At 38.6% G+C, this 17,623-nt stretch overlaps 1 protein-coding gene across 4 annotated transcripts in view; it reads right to left on the reverse strand.

Annotated features, from left to right (window-relative positions):
* Nucleotides 1-17,623, reverse strand: part of LOC105231142 (uncharacterized) — a 61,574-nt gene that overhangs the window by 18,298 nt on the left and 25,653 nt on the right. For all 4 annotated transcript variants that reach the window (XM_011212270.4, XM_029552401.2, XM_019992096.3 and 1 more), the window contains 2 exons: nucleotides 5,005-5,611; nucleotides 1,575-1,983 (listed from right to left, as the gene is read on the reverse strand). In XM_011212270.4, coding sequence (XP_011210572.2) covers nucleotides 1,575-1,983; nucleotides 5,005-5,611 — 1,016 coding nt within the window. The remainder of the gene's footprint in view (nucleotides 1-1,574; nucleotides 1,984-5,004; nucleotides 5,612-17,623) is intronic.

The following is a 17,623-nucleotide window of genomic DNA, read 5'->3' on the forward strand; positions in this document are numbered from 1 at the left end:
ATCTACAGAGTTCGTCTTGGTGTGCACAAAGTTCAAAGGTGTCAGTTACTTTTGGTCCAGATACCAAAAATCAAGACGGTATTTGCTTAATATCAATTAATTACAATGCAACGAGGATAAATACAAAGAGCACGTGAAGGGAAATCTACTGTCTAACGTAATATGGAATTTAGCATTAGCAATAAAAGCCGAACTTGGTTTTAATAAATTTCGAACTCAATGAGACCCTATAAAGTATATGTATAAATTATCAGCTTGACGAACTGAAACGCTTTAGCTTTGTCTGTTTAGCACACAGTGTACACTCGAAATTTAGAGGGAACCCTTCTCGAAGCTGTTAAATGGCACTTCCGCGACCAATGAAGAAGTCCCCAAGATGAGGTGAGAACAGCTCTTAGGCGGCTTAAGAACTACAAAGTCCCAGAAACCGTTGAATTACCACCTGAACTGTTAAAAGCTGGTGACAAGAAGCTAGATAGGGTTTGGTCGGATAAAGACATGCCCAATGATTAGAATGTGAGTGTACTCTGCTCAATCCACATGAAGAGAGATCTTGCAGTCTGCGTTAAATATCGCATTCTTAACATGACATATAAGGTTGCTTCGACATCATTGTGTGGAGGACTTAAGTCCTATGCAAATAAACTAAGAGAACCTTATCAGTGTAGCTTCAGACCTAGCAAATCTCCCGTTGACCAAATTTGCACAATACTTGAAATCCTGGGGAAGCCGCTTGTGACAGCACTTACAGAAGCTGTCTGTTCAACGCCGTCCAATGCGATAAGCATCAGCTCCGTCAAAATTGGAAAGTACATTTCCGAGCCATTCTATATCAGGCGAGGTTTTAGAATTGGTGATTCCTTTGCATGCTTTTTTTTTCAAAAAATTCGCTCTCATTATTCACGTGCTATTACTATAAGGCGCAGAAACATGAACGATGACGAAGCGAGTCAAAAAAGTACTTAGAGCTTTCGAGAGAACTGTTATTCGCAAGATTTTTGGGGCGATGAATATCGAAGATGATGGAACAACGAACTGTATGAGCTCTTCAGCAATATGGATATAGATATGGGTGGAAAACGCAAGCAAGATGCCCACGCATACAATGGAAGGATCAAGACCAGACCCTTCGGCATTAGAATGTAGAAAAAGAATGACTTCGCAAAGGAGAAGAAGAAGAGTTCTGAGATAACCATCTAAAAATTTGCATACAACCATTTCTCACAAAAGAGTTGCTAATTCCTCGACACCGCCAATATCGGATGACTATAGCATTCAAGTCCTTATATGGATTGCCGAGTTTTGACATAAATTATTTTCTGAGGCATTTCTACAATCTTGGAAGAAACTTTTCAGATCGGACAATTGTGGTCTATAACTGCCATATAAACTGACCGATAAAGTTTACTTTTTTAACTTTATTTCTAAACTTTCGTATTTTTGATCAATAAAATGTCATAGTCAGCTCTAATACTCGCCTTAAGCAAGATTTCGGCACACTTTACTTTACTTACCACAACAATTGAGCTCTCACTCTGCCGTCAATAGCCATCACAACATTCACTCACACTCACCTCAATAAGAAGTAAATCCAGAATACACGATCATCTGATTCTTTGTAATCGGGCGGACAAATCTCCGGTGCATTCATTGTGAATACACAGCGTTGCACCATACAGCTGACAGTGCCATTTGTCAGTTGTGACATGTTGGAGCGACGCACCAGACCGCCGCAACGTAGATCCAATTCATCCAAATCGGTGACATTGATTTGCATATCCCACAGACGTTTCTCGCCGAAGCGCTGCTTAAAATCGGTCACCGTCTCATTGTCGTCCGGTTCGATTTCCATGCCCAATTGCTCAATGGGGTCAGCCAAATCAGGATGCATTTGCAGCATAAAATAGGCAGCGTCCGTGCCATCCGAATGCACCCAGCTGTTGGGGTTGTACGTACTGTCGTTGCCCACTTCGCCTGCCTCCACTAATTATTATTATTTTTTTCGTTGTTGTTGTTGTTGTTGCAAAGTTGTTTTGAGTGCCAGCAATAAAAGATCATGTGAATAAAAGAAAATAAATAAATAATGCAATGCTTTGCTAAAAAAAGACACACAACTGTGTCTACAAAAGAAGCGAGCGAAATGTGTGCACGAAATAAACTTGTTAAAAGGCGCACAAATCCACACAAAGGGTACACAACGCAATGACGTGTGCGCTTTGACTCGGCAAACAACTAAGCGCACACACACAAATGCACACATTCAGATGTTCCACTGGTTGATGTGTATGTGTACAGTCTGTCCGTAAAGTCATGCATACAAATAATAATACATTGAAATGTTTGACTTTTGTGCTGAATGTTAGGGCGAGAGTAAGAATGACAGCCACACAAAAGAGAATGACAAATGCACAAACACTATATAGTCCATCACATTCGCCAGCTAGAAATTCTGCATGGCAGCAACGGCCATGCATTTCAACAATAACAATTAGATGAGAATCTGACAATAGTTGGATATGACAGTAGTGGGTCTCAGCTTTTGGTGGATGGATGTGTGTGTGCAATTTTGCACTTGATGCAGGGTTGGTTCGAAGATTAAGCGGAAATTTAAGAAAAGTGAATAGTGAATTAAGTTGGTATTCTGGTCCAGAAATTTTTAAAGTTACAACCAATTTTGTGTCGTGACAACTCAACTTTAACCTCGAAACAACTTTTTTCAATGCGTTTGTCAAAAAGTCTAAAATTCTATATAACCGATTTACTTCAAAATCAGATAGCTAGAAGAATGAAAACCGTGGGACGATGAAGCAAATTATTTTTTTTTTCTTCAAAAATTTTTTATAAATTTCTGAAATTTCAACTGATAAAAAATTACTTTATATATGAGTTAAAATCCCGTTCAGCTACAGTCTTGAAAATTTTAACTTCAATTTATATTTTATTTTGATCAGTCCGGGTCAAATTTGATCAAATGGAACCGTGTCAAAGATAAAGAAAAACAGCTCTCCATATAAAGTCTAAAAGCTTTTATCTACAGAAAAGAATAAAAAATTTTGTACGATGCCCTTCAATCAGAGTTTCTTTTTAATTTCAATCCTCTTCAGAACACTATTCATTTTCTTTTATAAATAGAGCACAGAATTTTTTTTGTCTATTTGTAATGAGCTACGTAATCTTGAAAAAAGCTTAGCTCATAATAAAACGCAATCATTTTTTTTATCAGTCCGGGTCAAATTTGATCATAGGGAAACGTGTCATAGGAGGAAAAAACGATCTCCATATAAAGTCTAGAAGCTTTTATCTTCAGAAAAAACGAAAGCAATCTAATTTTCGTACGATGCCTTCAATCAGGGTTCCTATTTTCCATGTTCTTTAGAACACTATTTACTTTCTTCGATAAATAGAGTGAGGATTTTTGTGATTTTTCTGTCTATTTGCAATAAGCTTCGTAAGAAAACTTCGCACCAGTCCGGTTCAAATTTGATCATGGTGGTATACAGTGGCAATGAAAAGTTCTAACGGTTGCAAGAAATGCGTTCTAAAATTATTCGAATTGGTTTCAGTTGCAAAAGAACATTTCAAACGCTTGTAAAAAAAATGTGTTCGAAATTATATTCGAATTAGTTTTGTATTTAGCGATATTTTTAAAAATTCCAAGATTTTCTCGAAGTCTTTTAGGTAGTCCGGGTCAAATTTGATCATAATCGCATTCAATTGCAATGGAAATTTCAAAAAGTTGTTAAAGACTTGCTATGAATCATATTCAAAACTGTTTCATATTTCTTAATATTTTTAAAAATTCTAAGATTTTCTCGAAGCTTTTTGTTCAGTCCGGGTCAAATTTGATCATGATTGTTTACAGTGGCACAAAAAATTGTATAAATATGTTCTTAATTATATTCACAATAATTTTTAGGATATTTTTAAAAATTCTGAGATTTTTTCCAAGCGTTTTGGATAGTCCGAGTCAAATTTGATCATGATGGTGTTCAGTTGCAATGAAAATTTCAAACGGTTGTAAAAAATTTATTCTAAATTATATTCGAAATACTTTCGTACTAAACGATATTTTTTACAATTCTAATTTTTCACAACATATCGCTTAGTCCGGGTCAAATTTGATCACGGTTGTAAAAAATTTGTTATCAATAATATTCGAAATGCTTTCGTATTGCACGAGATATTTTTTAAATCTAAGAATTTTTCACAAGTTTTTGTTTGATCACGACGGTTGCCAGTTGCAATGAAAAGTTCTAGCAATTTTAAATTTTTTTTTATAAATTATATTCTAATTAGGACTGTATTTTTAAAATTCTATGACTTTCTCAAAGCTTCTCCGACCTATTAGTTGAACCGCCACCGTATTTCAACCACTCAAACATGGAATCTGTAATGCATAGAGTTTGTTATTTTCACGCCTGGCTTATATTTCTGTTCTGTTATATTTATGCATTCATACTTTGTCACTTTTCAAACACAAGTACGCACCGGCACATACGCGCATACATTCATACATTTGTACACTGAAGCTCACACATTAGACACTTCACACTTTAGAAATGCACTAGACTACATCAATTGTCCATTTTACAAGCGTTTATGCATTCATTTATTCATTTCACACTCCCAAATACAAATAAGACGACATCAAGGCAGATAAGTTCACGCACACAACACTGTACACACACATACACGCACAGAACACCAATCTTCCAGCAGTCGTTGAAGGAGTGAGCGCTCGTGGTGAAGAGCAATGTACACATGTATTTTGCACACATTAAATGCCTCGCATACAAGCAACCTATACATAAACACTCACATATGTATACATGCATGTATGTGTGTGCATTTAGACGGCAAATAGTTAAACAAACAGTTATACTGGCATGCAGACAGGCGGACAAAGAGAAAGGCCAGCGGGTCATAAGTAAACTTGGCAGTCATGGTAACACAATCACAAACACACACACACACACATACACACGAACTGCAACTGTCACTTACAATTCCATCCCTGCTCCAGCTCTGACAAGGCCGAAGAAGACGTCACCACCGGCGGGAACATTGTCGATGACATATTAAGTACATCTTGGAAACGGGCCACTGAGCTTGGTGTCGTGAATGCGGCAGCCGCCGCTGCTGCTGTCTCGGCGCGAGCGGCTGCTGCTGCTGCCGCCGCCGTCTCCGTCGTTGTAGTGGTCGTACTGCGCGCTGTTGTCGTCGTCGTCGTTGCCGACAGTGTTGGTGGTGGCGCAGGTGGAGATGGAGACGTTGTACTGCCAGATGGATCCAGTATTGCTATGGCGGTTGGTGTTGGTGACTCAGCGGCGGCTGCAGCGACTATTGTTGCTGTCGTTCCGATTGTACCCATTGTCGTGGTTGAGCTCATAGTTGTAATTGTAGTTGTTGTCGTTGTTGTTGTGGGCGCACGTTGCGTTGTCGAATAATAATCGGGCGATGGACCATATAACGAGGGTTTAGGCGATGGTTGCGTTTGCTGTTGTTGTTGTTGCTGCTCTTGCAGCAGACAATAGTCCACACATTGACTCACAGCCAAATCAAGCTCCGGCTCCTCGGGGCATTCGCGACTGGGACAGGGTGACCACCAGACCTAGGAAGGAAAGAGAGCAGAACGTATCAATGCGTTATAAATATACAGTTATATGTCTCTCTAGTTGTATATATCTATATATGGTGAGGAGTTGGAAAAGCAATAGCAGTTTAAAAAATCTGTGTTCGACGGCAATGTAAGTATTTTTGGCTCGCTGCGCAAAAAAAAGAAAACAAAAAACGAGAAAAAGCATTGAATGACAAGTGGTGAATGGTAAGAAAGGAAACTAAAGAAAAGTTATAAATACACACAAACACTGGCGTATGAACAACAATGTAGTAAATTGGTGCAGTCACCTACTTTGGGGCATGCCACATGACTTCACAAGTCGTGTGCGCTCACATTCGCAGACAATTGCGAAAACAGCTGTAATGGGAAAATGTAAGAACGAAGAGTGAATATTTAAAATTTAAATAATAATGCAAGAAATTTTTTATAAATTTCGGACCCATAACGCCCGCAATCCATAAAGAAACTCCCCTCTTTTCGTTACTTGTATTTTAGCAATATTTTTTTACCAAATCAAAAAGCTTTCCAGACAAGCACTTTATTGTGTACGATCGCGTTTGTATGACAGCTATATACTTTAGTGCTTCGATATCGGCGGTTCCGATAAATGAATAGCTTCTTTGTGAGAAAAGAACATGTGTGAAATTTCAAATCCAAATCTCAAAAACTGCTAGTTCGCGTATATACAGACAGACAAAAGGACGGAGAAAAAAACATAGTTAAATCGACTCTACTCACCACGCTTCGAAGCAATGGCCTGTTAGAACCCTCACATCTAGGGAGATGCTGAGATCAAAGAGCTTACTGTTTCGAATTCTGAATGCACATTTTTTTAACTCAATGCTTGTGTCGTCGCCCACCTATCAGAATAGTAAATTCTCTGCGAAGAAATAAATCTACCACCACCTTAATGGCTGCAACTCCCACCAATCTTACCCTGAAGCTTTGATCCGTCCATAAAGAAGCTCACTGCACTTCTTTTGAAACGGCTTCAACCCACCCACAAATCCCACAGAAAGTGTTGAGGTGTTTCCATCTCGCCTTCTTCCTCACAGTTTGGACAGCGATGCACAACTAAGAGGAGGCTAGTATTACTGCTGGTAAAGAGCTCACTGAATCTATTCCGATCGATCTTAGGCCAAAAGGCAATTCTCCTGCATCGATTGCTTTCGATTCTGCTGTGGTTTGGCACCCATACTAGTGCTATTACAAAGTGACTTGATGCCATTGATAACAAGGTTGGGCATTAATTAAGCAACCCGGACCTCATGGTTGGTGAGCTCAAAGCTAATACCGTCGCCCGAGTGGAGAGTCACTTCTTTGAAGGAGGCTGCATTCCAGAGCAATAAATCTACCTCTTTCTTAATGACAGCTTATCGGCTTTAAAATCACTATATTAATCAGGAAGTCTGAAGAAGCATTTAGATAGAGATATCTTGACAATATAACCTTCCTTCAGCCTTTCCTTGTACTTTGACCCATCCGTAAAAAATCTTACTGTCCCTCTCTTCCAACGGCTTCTGCCTGTTCACAAACTTTGCTGGTATATGCCGCCAGAATTTAAGTGGAGACTTCGTGATTCAAAAATCTGGTATAAAGTCAAATCAAGTAATTCTTCCGAACATTCAGACATGTCTTCATTTTAAAGCCCAGATTCTCTGAGTCTAATAGCAAGGTTCGCGATAATAAACCTCCCAGCGATATCTAGGGCACTTATAGTATGTAGTTCTAGAACCACGTAAAAAGTTTTCGTAAATTTTCATGTTCACATACATTCGATTTTCTTCTGAAGTCAACTCGACAGCTGCTTCGTTACATACAAGAAGAGATGTGGTAGTGAAAAATTTTTCGGCGAGACCCAACTCCAATAATGATGCTTATAAGGTAGTTGTTGAACTTGTTGGATGGGGTTATATGTAGAAGTTCACGCAAGTGAGGAAAGATCTCACAGCGCTACGCACTTGGGAGTGCCCGGAAACGATTTTTTACATAATGGTCAAGCACCTTGCGACTTCCGGTCTTAGACCAAGTATCCTCTGGGTGGTCAGACAGTAGCCGAAACATGCCCTTCTAGGGTTGTGCGCTGGCATTCGGACCCGCCAAATAAAAAACACCCCCAATGAAAATCATAAGACAGCCTCCGATGGAAGACGCCGCTTTTGATGAACTCTTGCCAACGGGTGCTACTTCGGACTGAGTAGAAAAGTAAAGTCGTCTTGATCTATTTAGCAGAACACACTCTTCGTTTGTCACATGTGGGTAAGATCAGTTTAATTCGTTCAAAGTTGTGAACGGCATTACAATTTGTATCTATTTGAAATGCAAATGCCATCTTTTGATAGTTCTGGGTAAGATCTAAAATGTCTGTACGTCAAATAATTCAAAAGATTATCCAACCTTGGAATCTCATTGCCTCTAAACTCCGGTATTACTATCCCATATAAATAAACTTGAGAACATCGTGTAGAAAAGCTACGATTTTTAGACTTTCTGTCCATTCAGAAAATTCAGAATTTGCTATTATTTTCATCATTGTTCAGACATTAGTATTGTCAACGAAGTTTCTTAGATTAGATGGTATTTATTGTTTGTGAGAACGGAGAAAATATCAACATCGCAAACTGCATTGTACAGGCCTGTGTAGAGAGCGATACAGGCTTGCTTTCCTATTACACGCTAAGTCAATCCAACTTATGTTACTATACTCCAATTCATTCTAGACCAAGTCGATTCGTCGAATAAGATACCTTCGAAACTTGCTGTGATAAATGCAAAACTGGCATATTATGCGAGCAACAACACTGTAATCATCCGGGAAGTGGATCGTAAAAAATGCAGATAAAAACAACAATGCTGCGCTGCGCAAAATCTACAATCGCGTCGAACGAATGCCATAAAACACATATGAATAAGTGCAGCGCATTGAACCCAGCAGGTAAATGCAAAGAGGCTAGACAAATCCGCAGTTCAGTACTTGGCTAACTACACCAAACTACCAAATTATGGCCAGCAAATTATAGAAAAATACTTAAGCAGGCAGCTTTAAGTTTATAACAAAAAAAGAATCGACAGCGGCGTCGGCTGAACGTGACAGCTTCGCTTTCTATATGTTTCTCCTCAAAAGCTAACAGACTTGACGCACTCGTGCCGAACCAGTTTCGAACGAGTGCTTTGCTTTGCAAGGGAAAAATATTGGAAACTCAGCCACTGGCAAGTGCTTCCATCATAAATTTGTATTCATATGTTTTCATAGACTCGTATGCACCTCATACTTTCGTACTCCTGCTTACTGGCAGTAGTTTACTCCACTGTCGCTACTCGTGTTACGGTTTTTATTGCTAATGTTGCTATTTATGTCTTGGCAAGATTTTATAATGCGGCCAGCTTTGCGCAGTGTTGTGGCTTTTCGAGTGGCATGCCAACAATTCGGTAGTATTTTTACAAGCCACTCGACATTTTAGCCTTTTCCAGGTCGCCACGCATACCCCTTTCTTATAAACACACACACATGCATACATGTGTAAGAGTTTATGTGGGATTTTTATGAGAGCGGAGATATTTTTATGCACATTGTAAGATATTACATAAGTAGTTGTTGTTGTAAGCGTATGCATAGCATATCACTGCATATAATTTGCATAGAAATGGAGCTTCTGCAAAATGCTGCAATATTGAAAGCAATCTGGACATGTGTGAAGATAAGCCGCTGTGAAATGTTGCAGAAAATGAAAATTGTTTCTAGAAGAAATTTATTTAATAATTCTAGTTTTTATGGGAGATTTTTGTGGAAATTGATAAAAAGAAAATAATTGATATTTTTCTATCAGTTTTATTCCTAGTCGTTTCTTCTTTTCGCAGTGTGGCGCCAATTGGAGATTCCGAGTAAAGCTAGGTCCTTCTCCACCAGGTCAATGCAACAGAGGTGATGGTTTCCTCTTCCTCTGTTTCCTTCGTCGGGTACTGCGTCGAATACTCTCAGAGCTGGAACGTTTTCATCTATTCGCCGGTATTCGCCGTTGCCGTTCTCTCGAAAACTCATAACACTAACTCATCAGATATTGTTATCGTCCACGCCTCTACACCATACAACAAGACGGTAGATGATGAATGACTTGTCGAATTTGGTCTTTATCCGTTGAGAGAGGACTTTACTTAATGGCTGCAATTCCCACCAATCTTAGCCTGAAACCTTGATTCGTCCACAAAGAAGCTCACTGCACTTCCCTTTAAACGGCTTCAACCCACCTATGAGTCTCACAGAAAGTGTTGAGGTGTTTCCAACTCGCCTTCTTTCACACAGCTTTTGCAAGTCGGTAAGATTCTCAACCTTGCAGCATGGATGACGATGGGACAATGGTTGCGTAGTACCCCCACAACTAGAGGAAGGCTAGCACTACTGATGGCAAAGAGCTCACTGGATCTCTTAGGATGGATCTTAGGGCAAAAGACCAAGCTTTACTTTTTAATTGCCTACTCAGTTGGAAGTAACACCTGTAACACTGTCAACAGTGACGTGAAAGCCAATTCGCGAATGTGACGACAGAAGATATTTCGTCTTGCCCTCGTTCACTACTAGACGCATTTGCTTTGCTCCTTATCCAATGTGGAAAACTACAAAACTAGGTGCGCGGTTTTTGAGATATAACTCTTACAGAAGATGGTTCCTTTTCTCTTTCACTCAGCAGCACGAATTTCTTCCGGGGTAGATTGAAGAAGTCGTCCGATAGGGAGTAGCCTTGTCTGTAACCTCATTTGTTATCGAACTTCTTGGAAATGTCCTTCGATTCTGATGGAGCTTGTAGTATTGCTACGTCTGTTTTCACAGCCATATTAGCTTTTCGGAGACATAGCGGCATAAAGAAAGCTCATTTTCGGGCTGTCAAAGGCAGCTTTTTAAAGTGACGAAGAGGTGGTGTGTGCTGATCCCTTTTTCACAGGTCTTTTTCAAGATTTGGCGTATAATGAATACCTGGTCGGTTGTTGATTTTTCTGGCCTAAAGCCACACTGATAAGCTCATTTCAGTTTGTTGACGGTGGGCTTTAGTCTTTCACATAATGCCCTCGATAGAACCTTATATGTGATGTTGAGGAGGCTTATCCCACGGTAGTTGGCGTAGATTATGGGGTCTCCCTTTTTGTGGATTGGACAAAGCACACTTAAATTCTAATCGTCTTACTTGCTTTCGTCCGACCATAATCGACAAAGAAGCTGATGCATACTCCTTATCAGTTCTTCGACACCGTGTTTGAATAGCTCGGCTGGCCAGGCCGCTTTGTTGTTTTTCAGATGGGTAATAGCTATTCGAACTTCTTCATAGTCGCGCAATGGAACGTCGGCTTCATCGTCATCGATTGGGGAATCGGGTTCGCCTTCTCCTGGTGTTATGATTTCACTGCCATTCTGCAGGCTTGAGAAGTGTTCCTTCCATAATTTCAGTATGCTCTGGGCATCGGTTATTACAAGTAGATCACCTCCGTCTTAGTCGCCCCACCTTTTCGTAGAATTTTCGTGCATTATCTCTGTCGCCCAGCTCGTCAAGCTCTACATACTCACGCATCTCGACCTCTCTCTTTTTTTATCAGGAAGTGCGTCTAGCTTCCCTCTTCAACGCTTGGTATCTATCCCATCCCGCTCGGGTTGTGGTCGATCGTAACGTTGCGAAGTAGGCAGTCTGTTAACTCTCGCCTGCGACACGGCACTTCTCATCGTACCAGCTGCTCTTTTGCCTTTTTCGAAAACCAATGGTTTCGTTTGCAGCTGTACGTTAGGTGTTTGAATATATAAATATATCCGTCGCAAATTATCTTCAGGTCACGTTCAACCATTACATTTTAAATAATTTAATCAAACTAAAGGGGAGTTAAAAGACTCAAAAACTTTCCAGCCAAGCAGATAACTGTTTTACTCAAATATTTATCTAGATTAGTTAAAGGGCAGCACCAGCTCATCTTGAAGCAAGGTAATGTTTATACATACACAAGGGTACCAACATATCTTATACATATTTATGTTTATTATTTACATTTATATTTATACATACCTACACACAGTTATATATATAAATATATATTTTCTTCTTATCAAACCTAAATTACAAAAACTCTCACCACAACAAGTGAAATGTAGACCCAACAGCTCAGCTGCCTAATTGTCTTAGAGCTTTAAATGCCAAAACCAATTTGGCCCGTGACAAGACTTAGCAAAATATAATTCAACAAAATGTCAATTTAAAGTTAAGTTTTCAATGTACAAATAAATAAAATTAAAATTGACTTAAGGATGAAAAATTGACTTTTACAGCCGTAACTTATGCATTGAGGTGAATATTGTAAGAATTCGATAAAGCAATTTTTCACATGGATTTGCGTGCATCTTGAACTGTCACAACGAATATTGTTGCATTGGAAATGTCGGCAAAACGGAAGAAGATTTTGGAAAATACAAGAAAATGTAGCAACTATGTTTAAAGGAAAATGTGTGGTGCAGAGGCCAATGGGAATGGAAATATATGGTAATAGTATGTGTCTTTCGGTTATGTGTTTGTGTCTTTTGCATGTCTGTGTGTATCTTCAAATATTCATGTGTACGAGTATTTTCAAACATGCCTTTGCAGTTGTAAATACGGTGTTGTACATAAATATGTAGACCTCAGGAAATTCATTAGAATTCGCTTGATACACACGACATTTTCAAGCATATTTAAGAGATTAGTATTTGCAAGGACATGCCTTAGCAAACAAATCACAAATTTCAGCAGAAAATATTTTTAATAAATGCATGTTTTCGGACTAAGAATTTTATTATAAGCCAACATGAAATATGAGAGCAGTATATACATATATTTGCATATACTTTTATATTCTCCATATACAATATATACATATAATATGAACAAGTATGTATGCATATGTATTTTGCCATCTAAAATCCACCTTGAACTCAAACAAATACGGCATAAGGTAAATAAATAATATATTACAATGTATTATATATGGCAATTGTGCAGACTAACGGTTTGTTCGTTCGTTTGGAAGCAGTACAACGCCAGCGAATGCTTCACATTTATTATCCCTGCCAAAATTTATGCTGCAGTGCGTACTTATGTAATCGCAGCAGCGCAGCATATACGATAAAAGCGATTTGCACACACTCACACAGGCTTTCCATGAAAGTCAATCGCAAAAGGAAAGCTGCTTATTTGTTTTTGTGTGTGCGTGCGTGCTTGTAATGTCAGTTCAATAAGACGCCCTCGTATGTTTATTTCATTTTTATTGCATTTGCGCCGATAAGTATGCTAGCTCGTGTAAAGGCATAACGGTAAGTCTACACAACGTCTGTCCAGTGGCTGAATAAACATTTCTATTTGTATAAACATGTGTGCGAAGCGGTTTTTATGTGTGTGTGTGGGCGTGTGTGATTGAGACTGTCGCATATGTCTGTGACAAGCATAAAAGTCGTTACAAGCCAATAACCATGGCCAAGGTCCAATAGCAATAGCTAACAGCTCATATGCGGAAAGAAAAATACTTTTCGGTTTTTATACCCTGAACAGGTTAAATTTGCAATGAAGCTTGTAATAGCCGAAAAGAACCATCGGAGACCCCGTAAAATATATATCTAAATTAACAGCTTGAGTCGAACCGTCAGTATATATTATATATATGCGAACTAGTCCCTCAGTTTTTGAGATATCGATCCGAAATTTTTCGTACGTTCTTTTCTTTCTAAGGAGCTACTCACACCTTGGATTCACCGATATCGGACGACTACAGCACATAGCTGCCATACGAACTGAACGAACGGAATCAAGACCTTGTATGGAAAACTCTTTTAGTTGTCAAGATATTTTGATGAAACTTAGCATGAATTATTATCTAAGATAATTGTGTAATATCTGAAGAAATGGTTTAGATCGGACGACTATAGCTTATAGCTGTCATACAAACTGAACAATGGGAATCAAGTGCTTGTATGGAAAACTTTTTTATTTGTTAAGATATCTTAACCAGATTTGACACAGATTCCTGCAAAAGGCTACAATAGAATCCTTGAAGAAATTGTTCAAATCGTATCACTATAGCATATAGCTGCCATGCAAACTGGCCCATCAAAATCAAATCCTTGTATGGAAAACTTTTTTATTTATTAGAATATCTTCACGAAAACTGGTATAAATTGTTTTCCAAAGCATTGCTATGATATCCGAAAAATTTGTTCAAATCGTATCACTATAGCATATAGCTGCCATGCAAACTGAACGTTCAAAATCAAGTCCTTCTATGAAAAAGTTTTTTATTTGACGAAGTATCCTCACAAAATTTGGCACGAATTATTTTCCAAGGCAGCACTATGATATTTGAAGAAATTTTCTAAATCGGACTACTATAGCATAGAGCTGCCATACAAACAGAACAAACAAAATTAAGTTCTAACGAAATTTCGGTATATGTGCAGGGTATACCAGCTCAGGTGCAGCCGCAGCTAACGTATTTTCTTTTTTCGATGTCTTTCCTCTTTTATTCAATTTTTCTATTTATTTCCACATTTCGTTTTTGGCCATAAATTTGGCCAAGCATGTAATTTCGATTAAATTACTGCATAAAATAAATAAACGTTTCACATTGTTAATAATGTATGACTCTAAGCATGCATGTATGTATGTGTGTTTCAAGCTATGTGTATGTCTGCTTACATATTTAAATAGTTTTCGTTGATGCTCTTTTGCCTTTCTCCCCTGATTTTCGCAGCTATTTAGCCGCGTGTGATTTCATTGAGCAGTTATGCTTTCAAGTGCAATGAGTTGTGAGTGCTTTTCGTTTGCGCTATTTGTTGTTGTTGCGCATACCAATGTATTTATGCATGTGTGCGTATATCCGTGTAACTGTCATTTTTTCGGCTTTGCGCATTTTTGCCGTTTTTTCTGGTTTATTATGATTTTTATTTATGCGGAAAAGTGCCAATGGCGGAATTGATCAAACTACCGTTGTAAATAAATGCTTGATTAGCGTTTTATACTTTTATGTTTTCGTTATTTCACCCAATTTACCATTAAATCTGATTTGGGTAAAACCATTTGGCGAGTTTTTCACCGCATCTCTAGTTTTTTGCGTGGCTACATATCTAAGCTGATGGCATAAAATCATTGATAACCACTTAAATGATATTTGAAATGGGAATTAGTGTGAATGCATTTAAAAAAATTCGTTTGCAATGCATGTGGCTTGGAATTTTTTACAATTTTTTTGGTGAGAAAAATTTAGTGCAAATGCATGATATTATTAAAATTATTATTAATATAAGCTAAAACACTTTGTTGCGTAAAAACTTCATATACTACAATATATTAAAAAAAAACAATTATTTTTCAAAAGTTGTCTTTAAAAAATATTCAATTAAATATTAATAGTACGTTTTATTCATTTAGACATTGTGGTTTCCCTTTTTTGTAAAAATTGTGACAGCTGTGAGCCGGAAATTGTAAATAGAAATCACATGTTTTAAAATAAAAAAGGTTTTAAGCTCCACTTAGTAATACTTTACACTAATTGATCAATATTATGAAAGTTGCTTTGATGATTTATGGAAAATAAACGTTTTTTGAAATACCGAAAACGAACTGTTGACAGAGTCTAAAGTCTATGCGGACAATCCCATTTCCATTCAGGCTTTGGAGCAAAACACATTCAGCATACAGACCTCTGTGCATGGTTGGTACAGCAGAAAAACTGGTGAAAAGATTATTGAAACTACGCGTCATAGCCGCCATAAATAATTTTGGAGGCCTATCAGAGCGACAACATGGCTTGAGAGCAGACAGGTTCACCACCGGAACCGTTGAAGACGTCATCTGTGGCGTGAAGGAAGCTCATCGAAGAACAACTTCTCGAGGTCAAAATATCCTTCCTCGCAACAGCAGATATAAGAAACGCATTCAAAATCCTCAAAGTGGGTCAAAAGGATAGGCGTACTAGAAAGTCGATCCAAAACGCTAACCTACTTTATGATAATGATAGGTACTATTATATCTTAAAGGCAGGGCACTACTATATGATACAAGTGTAGGCTCTCATAGAATGGAAATTAACTCTAGAGGAGCGCCAACTGCGACGAAATTTTAAACGTCGAAATGCCAGAGGACGTTGTCTACAAGATAACAGTCGAGGAAGCAAGCACTTGAACTCTGGCAAGACCGATAGAAAAGGTAGCTCAAAGAAAGATGGATAGCTAAACTGAGGCGAGGTGAGCTATTATTAAGCACAGATACTCTCCGTTCATGGATATTTCCATAAAAGCCTGTACAACATGGGCAAAACTCAATATCCTGCATGTATTTACCGAGACGAACTACGTGACGATGCAAATCACACCATTTTTAAATTGCAAAAGCGTAAAGGACATTAGAAAACAATCTTGAACAACTAAATATGGAGAACCGAATAGAAAAATGAAAGCGGCGAAAGCCGGCAGCAAATTGCCTCGAGCGTGGAACACATTATTTTTCTTCTTCTTGGCGTTTGTGGAGATTTCAAGCGTAGCCAGATCATTCTCTACCTGGTCTTTCTAACGGAGTGGAGATCCATCCTTCCTAGTCTCAGAGCTGGAGTGTTTTCATCCATTCGGACCACTTGACTTGTCAATGTCATCGTATATTTCGTACAGCTCATCCATCGACTGCGGTATTTGCCGTTGCCAAGGCGCAAAGAACCATAAATCTTCCGTAGAATCTCTCTCTCGAGAATTCGTAACGCTAACCCATCAGATGTTGTCACCGTCCATGCTTCTGCACCATATAGCAAGACGGGGATGATAACTGAATGACTTCATATAGGAACATGTATTTACCACCCACTAAAGATAGTGACATGAACGCAGATCCAGCGCCGGAGAATTCAACTCAATAAAAGGTGAGCCAAACAGTTTGAAAAGCTACAAAATCGTAGACATCCCTGGACACAGGGACTGGAAACTGGTTCGCAATTGGGTCTTCATGGAAAGCTTGCCCTAAAGTAATGCGAAAGCAGTCCCTGGGCATGAGAAAAATCCATGATAGGAGCGGGGAGTGTTTAAGTGGATACACCGCTTATGTGAGATGACGATCCCATATAAGTAGTAGCTTTTTAAAACTCCTCTTATGGCTAAAAAAATAGCTAACAAACAAACTGCCCTACCAAAATAAAGAGTTACTCCCATTACTATTCCTGAGAGCAATTCAAATTCTATTCCTAGCAATTAGATGAACTAATTATACAATAAATTCATATAATTCAGCAGCTGCTTATACCTTAATTTTATCCATTACACGTAGTCTTATAGTACTCGAACACCTAGCAATTGAGCAACAATTCAACCGCGTGCAGTTCAACATACCACATCTCAACAAAGCTTTTCTATTGAAGCCTGAATTGATTGAAATTTCACCTTGCTCTGAAGCACATGCGCTTAGCAATGCACATTCATTTACACGCTTAAGTGTATTAGATACACGCCAGTGTGTTGTAATCAGTTGCAACTTCGACTCAATATCGACTCACAACAAAAGTGGCAAAATGCAAAACAATGGCTAAGATGAAAATCCTACACACCAATTACGCACGGCACAAAAGGTTAAAACGCAGCACCAAAACAGCAACAATATTAATGAGCATTGTCGGTGAAGACAAAGCGAACAACCGCAATTTCATTGGAGAAAAGCATGCTGAAAGACTCACATTCATATGAACGGAATCAGACTTATGCATATGTACGTGGAGCATATTTGTCTATTGTAGTGCGGTGTGTAGTCGCTGGCCACTACATCGGCTTTGCGAGCCTTTACCGGTTGGGTATATACAAAGAAAGCACGTATATATGTACGGACATAGTATTTACCACTCAACCACATAAATTGTTGTAATTAAAAGGAATTTCTGAAAGCACTCATTTCTGATAGCGAAAGAGCTCGGCCAGTGTCGTGAATCTTGTGGGAAATTTACGTAATGAACGTAAGGCATGTCAAGGCTTGT

The sequence above is a fragment of the Bactrocera dorsalis genome, chromosome 1 (assembly GCF_023373825.1).
Source record: "Bactrocera dorsalis isolate Fly_Bdor chromosome 1, ASM2337382v1, whole genome shotgun sequence".
NCBI classification, from domain to species: domain Eukaryota; kingdom Metazoa; phylum Arthropoda; class Insecta; order Diptera; family Tephritidae; genus Bactrocera; species Bactrocera dorsalis.